We start from the raw sequence: 17,043 nt of genomic DNA, 5'->3' as shown, positions 1-17,043 counted from the left end.
TCACCACCCTCAGACTGAAGAACTTCCTTAGATCCAGTCTGACTCTGCTCTTTCTCAGCTCCAAACCATTCCCCCTTGGCCTGGCTCTAGATATCCTTAGGAAAAGCCTCTCTGCAGTATTCCTGCAGGATCCCTTCAGGTATAGGGAGGCAGCTCTAAGGTCCCCCCAGAGTGCTCTCCAGGCTGAACAACCTCAGCTTGTCCTCACAGCAGAGGTGTTCCAAACCTTGGATCATCTTTGTGGTCAGGTGGTGCTCAGCCTTGCTGGGTCAGTCTGCAAGTGAAATCTGGGAGCTGTTGGAAGCTTTTGTCTTCTCCCATTACCCCAATCCTTAAGAAAAGCCAGTGAGCAGCTGCCCTTTCTTTATCCTTTGGATGCTCTTCTGAGGCCTCTGATTGGGACCTCTGGAATCTGATTGCACAAGCAGTTGTGGTGTCCTGTCTCTAGGCTTCTCCTCACTGCCACACTTTGGATAGAACTCTCTGCTTGCTGCTTTTGGCCTTTGTTCCTTTTGGGCTGGATTGTGCTAAAAGTCTTCCTTGTGGGGCTGATCCACTTCCCCTGGAGTCATAGCAGTGATGGGAGGGATGGAGCCCTGCTGCTGTGAGGCCAGGCTGAGAGAGTTGGGGCTGTTCAGCCTGGAGGAGAGAAGGCTCCAGGTGGTGGCCTTTGAGTACCTAGGGGGCTGATCAGAAAGCTGGGGGCAGATTTTTGAGCAGGGCCTGTTGTGACAGGACACAGGGTGATGGTTTGAAACTTTAAAAGAGGGAGATTGAGTGGAGAGAGGGGAGAAATGTTTGAGGGTGGTGAGACTCTGGCCCAGGTTGCCCAGAGAGGTGGGAGATGCCCCATCCCTGGAGCCATTGCAGGTCAGGTTGTCTGGGGCTGGGAGCAAGCTGCTCTAGTTGCAGGTGTCCCTGCTGACTGCAGGGGTGTTTGACTGGAAGACCTTTAAAGGTCCCTTTCAAACCATTCTGTGACTCTGGGAGTCTGTCCTACAGTTGCTCTGGACCAGGCACTTTTCCTTGGTACAGCAGCCAACTCTGGCCTGGGGTGGGCTGTGCACATGTAGGGAGGTCAATGTGAGCCTGAAAGGTTGAAGTAGTGGAGAGCAGCTCTTGAGGGCAGTTCTCATCTGCCTTCATCCTCACCTGTGTTCTGCAGGAGAGGTGAAAGGCTCTGGGGAGTCATGTCTGCTGCTTGTCTGTTGCTGTGCTAGGTATGACAGCAGCACCAAGGTGTAGACTTCACTAATCCCTGCCTGGGCTTCTCCCTAGGCACAGTTAATGCATTTTAATGAACAGCTTAGCATTCTGCTGGCTGCGTTGTCCAAGGCAAATAATTACTTGGCCAGTTCCACTTCTGCTCTTCAGGTTAGCAGGAGAAGAGGTTTCATGGAGCTGTGGCTAGAGTGTTGCCTGAGCTAAGGGAGGCAGTTTCCTAGGAGACACTTACATAAGTGAATGAAAGATGAGGGTGAATCCAAAGGCTTCTGAGCTGGTAGGCACTCGTGCTGGCCACCTGAACTGTCCTCTGATACCAAAGAAGCTGAGAAGGGAAGGACAGGACAGAGCTTTAGAAGTCAGGTAATGCATAAATGGATTTGCTTGTGCTTCTGTTAACCATCCACTTCATTTCTGGGGCCTTCAAGAGCATCTCTCCTGTGAGGAAAGGCTGAGAGACATGGGGCTGCTCAGTCTGGAGAAGGCTGAGAGCAGGACCTGATCAGTGTCTGTACATACCTGAGGGGTGGGTGTCAGAATGAAGGTGCCAGGCTCTTTGTGGTGGTGCCCAGCAACAGGATGAGGAACAAGCTGGAACCCAGGAGGTTCCACCTCAACATGAGGAGAAAATTCTTTGGTGTGAGAGTGCTGGAGCCCTGGAGCAGGCTGCCCAGAGAGGCTGTGGAGTCTCCTCCTCTGGATGTGTTCCTGGGTGACCTGCCCTGGGTGATCCTGCTCTGGCAGCAGGCTTGGTCTTGAGCTCTAGAGATCCCTTCCAACTCCTAACATTCTGTGATCCCATGATCTCTTCCCAAGAGCCATCACTGAGTTGAGTGTTAGTGTCCCTATGCACAGAAATAGGGTGCAGGGAGGGGAGGACCTGTTCTGAACCCTTTGCAGGAAGCCTGCACAGCAGGCAATGAATTTCCATCTGACCTTGTTCCTTGACTCTCAGGTTCCCAGTCAGGTCACCACAGCTCTTAAGTTCCCACATCTCAGCTGTGCCAGGGTAGGCAACAAAGCTCAGATTGTAGCTCTCTGGAGGTGTGTGAAAGATGTAAGAGTGGGTTTGGTGCTAAGTCATACTACATGTCTGCAACCTGTGGCAAATCAAAGGGACAATGGAGTGAGTGTGAGCATACAGCATTGCTCAGCCAGCATGCAGCAACCTGCTGCTCTGGGCTAACCTGGCTGGAGGTGTTGGGCACTGACTCTGTGCTGCATAGCACAGGCCCCTTTCTGATGAAACAGTTGATTTCTGTCCGCTCCAAAGGCTCCTGCAGTGATTAATCAGCTTTTCCCTAATTAAATCCTGATGTGCTAAAGGGGAGCAGCAGCTCAGGTGTGCAGTGAGCACCTCAGGGAGGTGCTACAGGGAATAACTTCTGGCTGGCCTTGAAATGTGGTAGTTCAAAAAACCTTCTCACAGGACTGCAGAACCACAGAGTGCTTTGGGCTGGAGGGCATCCTCAAAGGTGATCCAGTCCAGCCCCCTGCACTCAGCAGGGGCATTGCAACTGGAGCATGTTGCTCACAACCCAGATGACCTGGAGTGGTTACAAGAATGGGGCATCCACTGCCTCCCTGGGCAGCCTGGGCCTGGGTCTCACCACCCTCAGTGAAGAACATCTTATTCCTCTCCACTCTGAGCCTTCCTCTTCTAATTCAAACCATCACTCCTTGTCCTGTGGCAACACATCCTGCTCTAAAGTTTACCCCATGCAGTGCTACAGGATGGGACAGAGTGGCTGGAGAGCAGCCAGGCAGAAAGGAACCTGGGGGTACTGGTTGATAATAGGCTGAACAGGAGCCAGCAGTGTGCCCAGCTGGCCCAGAAGGCCAAAGGCATCCTGGCCTGCATCAGGAACAGTGTGGCCAGCAGGAGCAGGGAAGTCCTTGTGCCCTTTGCTCACCACTACTTAGGCCACACCTTGAGTCCCGTGTCCAGCTCTGGGCTCCTCAGGTTAGGAAAGAGGTTGAGCTGCTGGAAGGTGTCCAGAGAAGGGCAAGAAAGCTGGGGAGGGGTCTGGAGCACAGCCCTGGGAGGAGAGGCTGAGGGAGCTGGGGTTGCTTAGCCTGCAGAAGAGGAGGCTCAGGGGAGACCTCATTGCTCTCTGCAGCTCCCTGAAGGGAGGTTGGAGCCAGCTGGGGGTTGGTCTCTTCTGCCAGGCAAGCAGCACCAGAACAAGAGGACACAGTCTCAAGCTGTGCCAGGGGAGGTTTGGGCTGGATGTTAGGAAGAAATTCTTCACAGAAGGAGAGATTGGCCATGGGAATGTGCTGCCCAGGGAGGTGGTGGAGTCCCCATCCCTGGGGGTGTTTAAGAAGAGCCTGGATGAGGCCCTTGGTGCCATGGTTGAGTTGATCAGATGGTGTTGGGTGATAGGTTGGGCTGGATGATCTCAAAGGTCTTTTCCAACCTGGTTAATTCTATTCTGTTCTGTTCTGCTAAGTCCTGAAATGCCATCAGAAGGACTCCTTGGAACCTTTTCTCTCTGTGGTGCTTTGTGTGTGTGTGCATGTGCAACTTTCTGTGGGGAGAGAGCTCTGCAATGCCTTGCACAAACAGCTCTTGATGCTTGCTCCTTGCCACTAGATGGAGAAGTGCCCAAAGCTGGTAGAGTTGGGCTTATTGGCACTTGATAGGTGGGAAGAGAAATGCTTTGGATGGCTGGAGGTAGCAGAGTGGGGTTTCTTAGTGACATAATAACAAACCTGTAGAAACTTTGTCTTATGCAGGCTGTCAGCAGGATCAGCCAAGCTGGACCCAAGTCTGTCTTCTCCCAGAGCGGGAACAGCCGGGAGGTCACTCCAATTTTTGCACAAACACAGAGCTCTGGACCACAGACAAGGTAGGGGCAGGGACAAACCCAAATCACCTTGGTGTTAACCTTTTGCATCTCCTTTCCTCAAGTGCTTTATTTGCCCAGCTGCTGTGGGTGTTCCTGCAGGATTCCTCTTTGGATGAGGAAGAGAAGGTTGGGGTTTTGTGAGGTGTAAGAAGTTCAGTGGGTAAGTGGGAAGCTGAGGTGTGGTGCTTGGGTTGGTTAGTTGGTGAAAATCAGAGAATGGCCTAGGCTGGAAGTGAGCTCAGAGATCACAGGATGTTAGGGGTTGGAAGGGACCTTCAAAGATCAAGTCCAACCCCCCCTGCCAGAGCAGGGACACCTCTCAGCTAGACTCAGCTGCTCAAGGCCTCATCCAACCTGCCCTTGAACACCCCCAGGAAGGAGGCATCCACAACATCCCTGGACAGCCTATGCCAGAGTCTCACCACCCTCAGACTGAAGATCATCTTCCTAAGATCCAGTCTGAAGCTACTCTCCCTCAGCTTCAAACCATTCCCCCTTGTCCTGTCTCCAGACACCCTCATGAGAAGTCCCTCTGCAGCCTTCCTGCAGGATCCCTTCAGGTGTTGGAAGGCAGCTCTAAGGTCCCCCTGGAGTCTTCTCTAGGCTGAACACCCCCAGCTCCCTCATAGCAGAGATGTCCCAGCCCTTGGATCATCTTTGTGTCCCTCCTCTGGGCTCACTCCAACAATTCTCTCTCCTTCCCATTTCATCAGTAAGTACAAAAGGATCTGGGAGGGAATCCTGCTCAGGTTCTTAACGTGCAGCAGGCAGGTTGCTTTCTTCACCCCTTGAAATGGGAGTCTCTGTGCTGTGGTACTCAGACAGTTTTGCTTTAAGGCAAAGGTAAGAGCTGGTTTTGTTGAGCATGGAGTGAAGAGTTCAGTTTTGAATGTGCCTTTTTGCTGTTTTCAGTACAACTCCTCAGGTATTGAGCCCAACCATTGCTGCTCCCCCAAACGCACTGCCTCGAAGAAGCTCCCGTCTGTTTACTAGTGATAGCTCTACAACAAAGGTAACACACTTCCTGCCTCTTGCAAACCTGGGGGCCACCCCACTGTGGGAACACCAGAATGTGGGCTGGAGTCAGAGATGTGGGTCACTTTCTGCTCCAAAAAGGAGCTGCCAAACCGATTCAGTGAAGCTGCTGAGAGTCTGTGCACTCTGACGGCTGGGGGCTGCTGTTGAGGCTGCAGAGAGGCATAAAGGCAGTCCTAAACACTTTGCTTCCATGTTTGGTTACCTGAAGGCAAAAGACTTCTATGCTCTTCCATCTGTGCACCTTCTGGAACTCTCCATCTTCTTACTTGCAGGAAAATAGCAAAAAATTAAAGATGAAGTTTCCACCGAAGATTCCAAACAGGAAAACAAAAAGCAAAACAAATAAGGGAGGAATAACTCAGCCAAACCTGAATGACAGCTTGGAAATCACCAAACTGGACTCTTCCATCATTTCAGAAGGGAAAATTTCCACTGTCACACCACAGATCCAGGCTTTCACACTCCAGAAAGCAGCAGCAGGTCTGTTTGAACACTGGTGGACTGCAGAGGAGTTTAAACTTCATAAGGCTGTGTTGGAAGGTTGAATGAGAAAGGAGTTTTGCTCCAGTGTGGTTTTCTGTCTTGCTTCAGTTAGCCTGCAGCTGTCACCTTGGGGTAATTATAAAGGCATTGAATTCAGTGTCTTGCAAAGAACATGTGAAGAGGGAGTGAAAAGTGGTTAGCCATAAGCAGATAACTCTTCCAGCCTCTGATCCTCATTAATGCTGAAACTGTTTTCAGGCCAGATCCTTAGAAACTGAGTGAAGGGAGCTCTGAGTGAGGCAGTTCTCTCCCCTGCAAGCTGGGTTTCTGTACTCTGTTCAGCCTTCCTGTTTCCCAGTTGTTTCCAAACAAGCCTTTGTTCAGGCTGTCAGAGAAGCCTAGACAAACTGCTGAATGCCTCTCCTGGCTCCATAATGTTTCTAGGCAGCAAGAAGGTGTATCCATGGATACTAGACATGGAAACTGCATTCAGACCTAACAAAACCTTTGAATGGCTGCTGCTGGAAATGCCAAACTCCACTTGCCCTGAGCTTCAGGAGTGTTCCTGAGTGTTCTGTTGCTGGCTTCAGAGCCACAGAAGGAAGCCTTCACACGCTGGCTAGCCTTGCACAGGTTGATGTCTGCTAAATGAAGCTTGTGTTTGGGAACTCCTGAGAGATTTTTCAGGAGCAGAGCCTGCCACAGTGAAGAGCTTCTGGGATGATTAGTGTCATGTGAAGAAATCTCAAGTGGGGGTTGCTTGTTGCTTGTGTTTGGTCTGGGTTTGTCCCCTGGTATTTATTGCTTTCTTCTCCCAGAAGGTTTGATGAGCCTCCTCCGGGACATGGGCAAAGGTTATTTAGCCTTGTGTTCATACAACTGCAAGGAAGCTATCAACATCCTAAGCCATTTGCCATCCCACCACTACAACACTGGCTGGGTGCTGTGCCAAATTGGGAGAGCCTACTTTGAACTGGCAGAGTACATGCAGGTAGGAACTGTCTGGGTTGGGATTTTCCTCTCTGGTTTTGCACAAACCTGCACCCTGCCTGCAATGGTGGTGAGAGATTTACAGCTGAGGTAGTTGTATAAACACACCAGGTTGTACCTGGAGTGGATTTACATCTTGAGTACACATCAGCCATGGAGCTTTCCTGGAGAGGTGGAGTTACTTTAGAGTTCCTTGAGTGTTATTTCCCTTTTCTTCCAACCCTGGGGATCTTCTCCTTGCCTCTCCTCACCTTCACCCACAGCTGTGCTGATGTAATTGTGCTGCAGAGTTGTCAGTTAACTCACAGAATGGTTTGCCTTGGAGGGGACCTTCCAGATCCTCCAGTTCCAACCCCACTGCCATGGGCAGGGACACCTCTTGCTAGATCAGGCTCCTCAAGGCCTCATCCAACCTGGCCTTGAGCACTTCTAGGGAGGGGGTATCCATGACCTCATCAGTCAGCAGTGGGAGGGCTGGCAGTGTTTCTGCTGCCATTGGGACTTAGTATAGTGTCATAGTGTCATAGTGTCAGTCAGGGTTGGAAGGGACCACAAGGATCATCCAGTTCCCTTCCTTCCCTTACAGGACATATATCTCTCCTTAACACCCTCACAAAGCAAAGGAAATGCTCAGTCTGGACAGGAGGAGGCTTCTAACCTCCACCTGTGTGCTCTGCTTTGGAGGGGGGAGTTGTGTTGAAGTGTAATTTCTGTTCTTAGGCTGAGAGGATATTTTCAGAAGTAAGGAGGATTGAAAACTACAGAGTGGAGGGCATGGAGATCTACTCCACTACGCTGTGGCACCTGCAGAAAGATGTTGCCCTTTCAGTTCTTTCAAAGGATTTGACAGACATGGATAAAAACTCACCTGAGGTATGCAAAGCTGTGGCCTTGCATGGGAGGAGGGTAACTGTGTGTGGTAAAGTCAGTGACTGAGAGCAGAGCTCTGAGCTCTCACACCTGCTGGAAGTGTATCCTCCTGTGGGAGCTGCGTGGCAAAACAGAGAGGGAGGTGGGCAGGATGTTGTTGAACTGAGGAGGCCTGAAATGGCTTCTTGGAAGTAGAATATCAGCTTACATGGAACAGGTGGAAACCTTTTACCTCTTAATGGCTATTGAAATTTGCATTGGCACCCTTCAGCCAGGAAGATGGTGGCTTAGTCAGTCCCTGCTGCTGCCAGTGTGAAAGATAAGGAATCTCCTTTTCCTGAGGCACCTCTTAATTGCTGCAGTTAATTTGCTGGCACTTCAGAGATATTTGCTCTAGAATTTCCTTTGAGACTCACTGTTGCATATCTGTTTGCCAAAGTCCATTCAGCTGCAGAGTGTGTGGTGGTATCAAGCCATGACATGCAAAATGCCACAGAGTGATAGCTGGGTGTTCATAGCTGTGATCTGAAGAGCTGAGGGAGCTGTAGGTCATGTTGGGAAGTTCAGAGTATCAGTCAGGGCTGGAAGGGACCACAAGGATCATCTAGTTCCAACCCCCTGCCATGGGCAGGGACACCCCACACTAGATCAGCCTGGCCAGAGCCTCAGCCAGCCTGGCCTTAAACACCTCCAGGGACAGGGCCCCAACCACCTCCCTGCACAACCCATTCCAGAGCTTCACCACTCTCATGGGGAAGAACTTCCTCCTCACCTCCAGCCTGAATCTCCCCACCTCCAGCTTCATTCCATTCCCCCTAGGCCTATCACTGCCTGAGATCCTGAGCAGTCCCTCCCCAGCCTTCCTGGAGCCCCCTGCAGATCCTGGAAGGCCACAAAGAGGTCACCTGGGAGCCTTCTCTTCTCCAGACTGAACAGCCCCAACTTCTTCAGTCTGTGCTCACAGCAGAGCAGCTCCAGCCCTCTGCTCCTCCTCCTGGCCCTGCTCCGGGCACCTTTCAGCACCTCCACATCCCTCTTGTCCTAGGGGCTCCAGAACTGGAGGCAGGACTCCAGGTGGGGTCTCCCCAGAGCTGAGCAGAGGGGGAGAATCATCTCCCTTGCCCTGCTGGCCACACTTCTCCTGCTGCAGCCCAGGCTCTGGTTGGCTTTCTGGGCTGCAAGTGCACACTGAGAGCTCCTGGTGAGCTTCTCCTCCCCCAGCACCCCTAAGGCTCTCTCCTCAGGGCTGCTTTCCAGCCAGTCCCTGCCCAGCCTGGATTTGTGCCTGGGGTTGCCTTGACCCTGATGCAGGACCCTGCCCTTGGTCCTGTTGAACCTCCTGAGGTTGGCTTGTGCCCAGCTCTGCAGCCTGCCCAGCTCCCTCTGGATGGATCCCTTCCCTCCAGCTGTCTGCTGCCCCACACAGCTTGGTGCCATCAGCAACCCTGCTGAGGCTGCACTCAGTGCCACTGCCCATGGCACCCACAGGGATGTTGAACAATCCTGGGCCCAGGACTGATCCCTGAGGGACTCTGCTTGTCCCTGGCCTCCCCTGGGCCATGGACCCATGGACAGCCAGTTGTTGTTTGAGAAGAGAATCCTGCTCATGCTCTCTTGTTAGCTTGTCTAACAGTGGGGAAACCAAAGGCAGTGAGGCAGTTGGTAGTTTAGGCAGTCTGGAGAGGAGAGAATGCAGATTCTAATGCAAGGAGCAGAGAGCAGCTACTGCATTTGGCAGTGATGCTAAGGAGCTGGGAAGGCAAGGGATCCTGGGCTGTGGTGGTTTACATTGCCTGTGCTGGGTGCTGAGCAGGAGGGGAAGAGGAGGCTGCTGCTAAAATTGTTGCTCTGCAGAGTTGCAGAGTTGTCGGTTGGAGCTGAAGAGAGAAGGGGAATGTGCTGTCTCCTCCTTCGTTATTCTTCAGTGTCTAAGATGTTTTATTCCTAGCCTCTTCAACAGCTTCAAAGGCTTCAGTCATTAGTCATCACAGTATCTAATTGGCACAGACTCATTTGGTGTCCTTAAATTCTCCATCTCTTCATTTCAGCTTCTCTAGCCGGAGTCTGTTTAGGCCTAGCTGCCTCTGGGGAATGAGACTCGACTAACCTGGGGGAGGGTTGATACTGTTGGGATCTTTATTTCACTGAGGAGGAAGTTGTAAATCATTCTGTAAAGAGGTCAGTGCCTGAGTTTGGGCTGAGCAGTGGCAGAAGGTTTGCTGACTGTGGAATGTTGGTTTTGTTTGCCAGGCCTGGTGTGCTGCAGGGAACTGTTTCAGCTTGCAGCGAGAGCATGACATCGCCATCAAGTTCTTCCAGAGAGCCATTCAGGTTGACCCCAACTATGCTTATGCCTACACCCTGCTGGGGCATGAATTTGTGTTGACAGAGGAGCTAGACAAAGCATTAGCCTGCTTTAGAAACGCAATCAGAGTCAACCCCAGACACTACAATGCATGGTGAGTTTTGCTTCAGCCCTCTCCTTTGGCATGTGATCCACACCTGCTCAGGGAGGAGCATCTGCATGCCACCACTGCTCTTACTCCCCTGCCACTCTTCTAAGAGGAGAGCAAAGCTCTGCAGGTGGTGTGGGCCTCACCTCTTTCAAGTTACTGCCACAAAGAGGAGAAAAGGATGGAGCTTTCAGTTCCTCCAGATCATCTTGGCTGTATTACCCCAGCTGTGCTGCTCTGCTCTGCTCTGCAGCACTCCTGCATCCATGGTTGTGCTTCAGTGGCAGCTAGAGAGATGAGATCTGTCCCCTTATAGCTTAGGATGCAGTCACAGATTGCATTGGGTTGCAAGGGACCCTCAAAGGTCATCTTGTCCACCCCCCCTGCAGGCAGCAGGGACACCTCCAATGAGGTCAGACTGCTCAGGACCACATCAAGTCTGATCTTGAATGTCTCCAGGGATGGGGCCTTAACCACATCCCTGGGCAACCTGTCCCAGTATTTCACCACCACTGAATCTCCCCTGCTCCAGTTTGAAACCATTCCCCTTGCCCATCTCTCCAAGCCCTCCTGAGCAGTCCCTCCCCAGCAGTCCCTCCCCAGCCTTCCTGTAGGTCCCCTTCAGATATTGAAATGCAGCTCTGAGGTCTCCCTGCAGCCTTCTCTTCTCCAGGCTGAACAGCCTCAACTCTCTCAGCCTAGCTTCAGCGCAGAGGTGCTCCAGGCCTCTGATCATCTCTGTGGCCTCTTTTGGACCCACTCCAGCAGGTCCCTGCCTCTCATGATGGGGCCACAGCCACAGTCAAGCTTCCTACAGCTTCCTCTGTGGAAAATAAATCAAGCAGGCCAGCTTAGATCTGCTGCAAATCACCTGAGCTGTGAATCTGGAGGAGCTGTGGTATGTCTTTTACTCTGTAGCTGTTCAGCCACTCTTCCTCTCTCATGGCACCAATTCTTCAAGCTACCCAGCTGAGCAAAGAGCCCCAAGATCATTTTAGACACAGGGGGGCTTTGTTTTGTCCCCTCCAGCAAATTGTTTCCCACCCTGGATGGGGTTGGCAAGCCTCTTTCTGCCAGGTCCCACTCCCTGACAAAGGTCAGTCTGCTTTGGCATGCAGCCTTCCTTACCAGGACTGCGTTTTCTGCTTGCAGGTATGGCTTGGGAATGATTTATTACAAGCAGGAAAAGTTCAGCCTAGCAGAGATGCATTTCCAGAAAGCACTTGATATCAACCCTCAGAGCTCAGTCTTACTGTGTCACATTGGAGTAGTAAGTAGATTGCACCTTTCCTCTGTCCTTGTGGGGCTGGGCTGCTGCTGGTGTGCTGCAGTGCAGCGAGGAAAGGAACTCCCTGGGCTGCTTGAGCAAGGAGTTCAGAGGAGCTGCTGGGGGATCTGAGGGGCAGCTCAGTGAAGAGCCACAGGGTTCATGTCCTGGAAGAGAAACCTCTTCCCCTCGCTTCCCCCTCGCTTCCCCTCGCTTCCCCCTCGCTTCCCCCTCGCTTCCCCCCTCGCTTCCCCCTCGCTTCCCCCTCGCTTCCCCCTCGCTTCCCCCTCGCTTCCCCCTCGCTTCCCCCTCGCTTCCCCCTCGCTTCCCCCTCGCTTCCCCCCTCGCTTCCCCCTCGCTTCCCCCTCGCTTCCCCCTCGCTTCCCCCTCGCTTCCCCCTCGCTTCCCCCTCGCTTCCCCCTCGCTTCCCCCTCGCTTCCCCCTCGCTTCCCCCTCGCTTCCCCCTCGCTTCCCCCTCGCTTCCCCCTCGCTTTCCCCTCTCTTCCCCCTCTCTTCCCCCTCTCTTCCCCCTCTCTTCCCCCTCGCTTCCCCCTCGCTTCCCCTCTCTTCCCCCTCGCTTCCCCCTCGCTTCCCCCTCTCTTCCCCCTCTCTTCCCCCTCGCTTCCCCTCTCTTCCCCCTCGCTTCCCCCTCGCTTCCCCCCTCGCTTCCCCCTCGCTTCCCCCTCGCTTCCCCCTCGCTTCCCCCTCGCTTCCCCCTCGCTTCCCCCTCTCAGGCAGCAATGAAATGACACTCTCAGGTCATTTGTGAGTCAGCCAAGAGAGGAGTGATCTGCAAAGCCAGCCTGTGTGCAGATGTTAGTGTGAGCAGAGTGTTTATAGGGGGGTGGTTTATACTTCATGCATAAAAATGTGGCTAGGTTTTAACTGCTTCTGCATGCACTTGGCCCAGAACTTCAGTTCTGAGGCCCCTTTCTCACCTTTCAGAGCACAGTGCTTTGGTCCTGGCTGTATCCCCACATTCCCTCATTGCAGTCACTTGTAGCTGTGCCAATTTACTGCTTAATCCACCTTAAGGCAGGTGAAGTTTTAGGTGGGAGGCAGCTGCTTCAGCCACCCTCTCTGCAGTTACATTTGCAGTGCTCCTTGATCCAGCAGCTGCTGCAGCCCTTGGAAATCAGAGGCAGCAGATGCAGAGCTTACAGCTGGAAATCACTCCTCAGATATCCATGGTGGAGACTTCAGGCTGTGAAGTGTGCTGGGTGCCTACCTGCTGGCATTCAGTTGCCTGCTGTGGCAGCAAGGCTGTGTCAGATGCTGCAGGGAGAGTGGCTGCCTCTCACTTACTGACAGAGAAGGGCACTGAGTTTGCTCCTGGCCAAAGGTTCAGTGATTTGTCAGCTGTGGGGTGCTGAGAACACCTTGAGGTGGGGAGGGGGTGAGGTGAAGCTGCCTTCCTGCAAGGAAGCTTGGGAAGAGTTGGGCTGGAATTGGACTAGGCTTTTAAAAAGAACAGATTGTAAGGGAGTGTAATCCAATGGATTTGTCCTGGCATGGCAGGAGAGTTGTTGTTCTCCCTTTCCAAGCTCTCCTCTTTCTCTGACAGGTCCAGCATGCACTGAAAAAATCTGAGAAGGCTTTGGATACTTTAAACAAAGCCATCAACATCGACCCCAAGAACCCACTATGCAAATTCCATAGAGCTTCTGTATTGTTTGCAAATGAGAAGTATAAGGTAAGGCTTGGTGCAGGAAGAGGTGAGCATGGGGTGGCAGCAGGGCTTGGGGAGGAGCCTGGGACACTGCTCTGGCTCCCCAGAGTCACAGAAAGAGGCTGCAGGAGACCTCTGGAGATCAAGTCCAACTCCCCTGTCAAGGCAGGGTCTCTAGGGCAGGGCAGGCAGGAGCACAGCCAGGCAGCTTTTGAGTGTCTCCAGGGATGGAGGCTCCTCCACCTTCCTGGGCAGCCTCTTCTGTTGCCCTTAGATTAAAGAAGTTCCTCCTCATGTTTAGATGGAACTTCTGATGTTCCAATCTGTGCCTGTTAGTCCTTGTCCTGCCCCTGGCCCCATCCTCCTGTCACCTGCCCTTGAGTTATAAGCACTGATGAGATCCCTCTCAGCCTTGTGGTTTCCAGACTGAACAGCCTCACTCCCTCAGTCTTTCCTCACAAGAGAGCTGCTCAGTCCCCTGATCATCTTTTAGCCCTTTGTCTCTACTCTTTCCATCAAGTCCCTGCCCTGCTTGAACCAGGGAGCCCAGAACTGGACACAGTACTCCAGATGTGGCCTCACCAGGGCAGAGTGGAGGGGGAGGAGAACCTCCCTTGACTTGCTGGCCACACTCTCTTGTAGAGGCTAACATGAAGTATTTGGTTAGACAAGTGTCAGCTTGATCAAAGGAACTGTGTTAGACTTTGTGGTTGTTCTCAAATCTGGGGCCAGCAGGTAGTGCTTGAAAATTGGCATTGTTTTAGCCTGAACCTGGAGAAAGAGAGAAGGGGGAGGCAGGGACTGATACCACAAAAGGGCTCATTAAACTGCCCCACACCAGCAGCCACAAGAACCAGCTCCTTCAGAGGCTGTGTCAGCAAGTGAAGAATTAGAGCTAAGCAAACTTGGTCTGACCCCTGCTGACCTAGGCCCTGTTCAGAGTGAGTGAAGATCTCACAGTAGTAGCAGTCAGGGCTGGAAGGGACTACAAGGATCAGCCAGCTCCAACCCCCCTGCCATGGGCAGGGACACCCCACACTAGATCAGCCTGGCCAGAGCCTCAGCCAGCCTGGCCTTAAACACCCCCAGGGACAGGGCCCCAACCACCTCCCTGCACAACCCATTCCAGGGCTTCACCACTCTCATGGGGAAGAACTTCCTCCTCCCCTCCAGCCTCAATCTCCCCACCTCCAGCTTCATTCCATTGCCCCTAGTCCTATCACTGCCTGAGATCCTGAGCAGTCCCTCCCCAGCCTTCCTGGAGCCCCCTGCAGATCCTGGAAGGCCACAATGAGGTCACCTCAGAGCCTTCTCTTCTCCAGACTGAACAGCCCCAACTCCCTCAGTCTGTGCCCACAGCAGAGCAGCTCCAGCCCTCTGCTCCTCCTCCTGGCCCTGCTCTGGACACCTTCCAGCACCTCCAGATCCCTCTTGCCATAGGGGCTCCAGAACTCTCCCCACAGTCTCTTTCCAGTGACTGTTGTCCTCTGGCCTGTTTGGTCTGGGGGGGTTGGAGGATCATAGAGTCATAGAATTGCTTTGGTTGGGAAGACCTCCAGGGTCATTGAGTCCAATCATCAACCTGAGACCACCATGGCCACCAAACCACGTCCCCAGGTGCCATGGCCACGTGTTTCTTGACCATCATCCAGGGATGGTGGCTCCAGCACCTCCCTGGGCAGCCTGTGCCAGTGCCTGACCGCTCCTGGGAGGGAAGGAATGTTTGGGTGTGCACTTTAAAGGGAGAGCTTGACTCTGAACTTCCCAAAATGCAAGTTCTGACTGAGCCAAGGAAATGCCAACTCTGTTAAGGCCAAGGGCTCAAGGAAGTGCCTGCTTGTAGAGTGGCTTCACAGTTTGAAAGCAGAGGATGAATGCAGGAGGGGCAAAAAAATTAGTAGCCCTCTGTCTTATTGCCCCTGTGCTAGTGAAGGAACCTCCTGCCCATGGGCTTGAGAAATAAAACCTTTGGACTGCTTTGGCTGCTGAAATTGAAGCCTGGAGCCCTGCTCTGCACATGAACTGCATAAAACTTGGTGAAGTGTTTAGGGTTTTAGCAGCAGTGGTTAAGAAAGTTTGGAGTGTGTGATAAATTTGGCCAGGGTTGGGTAAATAAATGTTGGGTTCCACTTCCATTTATGTAGCAAGCAGTAGGTTGAAATGATCTTCCCATGAATCAATTTTAGAGGGCTGAAGGGAACTCTCTCTTTTTGTTAGGACTAAACCCAAGGTTTATTTCTCACTGCAGACTAAATATTTGTGGGTAGGATTTCTTAATGATGCCAGCTTACTGCCACAGCAGGATTGATTGTCCCAGTGTCAACCATTTAGCTTTTACAACTCAAAAAGAAGCTTCACTAAATAGTTTGGACTTCAGCTGCCTAATATAAACAAGTCAGCCTTTGGGAAAGTCCACAGAGAGAGATCTAAAGCCAGAGGCTCTCCAAAGCACAGGCTGGGAGCTACATCCAGCACAAAATACATCAAGGTTCTGACTTCTTCAGAAGCTCTCTGCACCACAGGAGGTGCTCCCAGCAAATGTAGCATCAGCATGGAATCATAGCATCAGTCAGGGTTGGAAGGGACCACAAGGATTACCCAGCTCCAACCCCCTGCCATGGGCAGGGACACCCCACACTAGATCAGCCTGGCCACAGCCTCAGCCAGCCTGGCCTTAAACACCTCCAGGGACAGGGCCCCAACCACCCCCCTGGCCAAACCCATTCCAGGGCTTCACCACTCTCATGGGGAAGAACTTCCTCTTCCCCTCCAGCCTGAATCTCCCCACCTCCAGCTTCATTCCATTCCCCCTAGGCCTATCACTGCCTGAGATCCTGAGCAGTCCCTCCCCAGCCCTCGTGGAGCCCCCTGCAGATCCTGGAAGGCCACAAAGAGGTCACCTGGGAGCCTTCTCTTCTCCAGACTGAACAGCCCCAACTCCTTCAGTCTGTCCTCACAGCAGAGCAGCTCCAGCCCTCTGCTCCTCCTCCTGGCCCTGCTCTGGACACCTTCCAGCATGTCCATATCTGTCTTGTAATAGAGGCTCCAGCATCTTGTCCTCTACCCCACTGTGGCTTGCTGGGGGCAGCAGGGACACTTGATACCAGAGTTGTGAGATGTGTTGGAGAAGACTCGAGCCACTGTGGGTTTATTTCTATCCAGCTTGCTGTGTTTCTGTAATAATTGGGCTGCTAATGGGGCTGTTGATTGCCAGCCAGCTGAATCCAAGCCAGGGTGTGCCGAGCTGGCCAAGGCCACCAGCATCCTGGCTTGGATCAGCCACCGTGTGGCCAGCAGGAGCAGGGCAGTGATTGTCTCCCTGTACTCAGCACTATTGAGGCCACATCTTGAGCACTGTTTTGTTTTGGGGCCCTTATTCTAAGGAGGACATTGAGGGGATGGAGCAGTTCCAGAGGAAGGCAGCAGAGCTGGTGAGGGATCTGGAGAACAGGGCTGGGGAGGAGCAGCTGAGGGAACTGGGGGTGTTCAGCCTAGGGAAAAGGAGGCTGAGGGGAGACCTGGCCCTCTACAACTCCCTGAAAGGAGATTGGAGCCAGGTGGGGGTTGGTCTCTTCTCCTAAGAAACCAGCAGCAGGACAAGAGGAAATGGCCTCAAGTTGCAGCAGGGGAGGTTTAGGTTGGACACTGGAAGAAACTTCTTCACTGGAAGGGTTCTCAAACACTGCCCAGGGAGGAGGTTGAGTCCCCATCCCTGGAGGTGTTGGAAAGCTGCAGAAGTGTGGTGCTGAGGGCCATGGTTTAGCACCAGCTTTGGCAGAGTCAGAGAGTGGTTGGAGTTGATGATCTTTAAGGTCTTTGCCAACCAAAACAATTGTGCCACCCTAAAATCCTGCAGGCTTCAGATGAGAAGGGAATGTAAAAGGCATTTCAGCTGCTTTGCTAGTTTGGCCCTTGGTGCTGAGTCAGAGTTGGTGCTGGGTAGCTGGTTGCAGGCTGCTGGCTTGTACTCACCTAAGCTTTTCCTCCTTTTCAGTCTGCTTTACAAGAACTTGAAGAACTGAAACAGATTGTTCCCAAAGAGTCTCTTGTTTACTTTTTAATAGGAAAGGTAGGTAAAACCTAGCTCTGATCCCCAGCCCTCTGCCTTCCCTCACTGCAGAAGTGTTTACCTGATGAGGAACTTTCTGCCTGCTGCCAAACTGCTTCCCTTTGGAGCAGCCTCCTGAGGCTTTAAAT

The 17,043-nt window shown here is 52.6% G+C and overlaps 1 protein-coding gene across 4 annotated transcripts in view; it reads left to right on the top strand.

Moving 5' to 3' along the window:
• The window catches only part of CDC27 (cell division cycle 27), a 44,444-nt gene that overhangs the window by 23,913 nt on the left and 3,488 nt on the right, over positions 1-17,043 (top strand). Inside the window, exons 9-17 of one of the 4 annotated variants that reach the window (XM_068166317.1) lie at positions 3,964-4,076; positions 4,989-5,088; positions 5,387-5,594; positions 6,419-6,588; positions 7,308-7,460; positions 9,708-9,916; positions 11,063-11,180; positions 12,742-12,870; positions 16,841-16,915. In XM_068166317.1, coding sequence (XP_068022418.1) covers positions 3,964-4,076; positions 4,989-5,088; positions 5,387-5,594; positions 6,419-6,588; positions 7,308-7,460; positions 9,708-9,916; positions 11,063-11,180; positions 12,742-12,870; positions 16,841-16,915 — 1,275 coding nt within the window. Of the gene's footprint in view, positions 1-3,945; positions 4,077-4,988; positions 5,089-5,386; positions 5,595-6,415; positions 6,589-7,307; positions 7,461-9,707; positions 9,917-11,062; positions 11,181-12,741; positions 12,871-16,840; positions 16,916-17,043 lie in introns of all 4 variants that reach the window. The other 3 variants (XM_068166316.1, XM_068166315.1, XM_068166314.1) reach the window with 3 other exon arrangements.

Source organism: Melanerpes formicivorus, unplaced genomic scaffold, assembly GCF_026170545.1.
Source record: "Melanerpes formicivorus ecotype bairdi unplaced genomic scaffold, bMelFor1.0.p_v2 SCAF_100, whole genome shotgun sequence".
Taxonomy (NCBI): Eukaryota; Metazoa; Chordata; class Aves; order Piciformes; family Picidae; genus Melanerpes; species Melanerpes formicivorus.
This window is presented reverse-complemented; position numbering and strand designations above follow the sequence as displayed.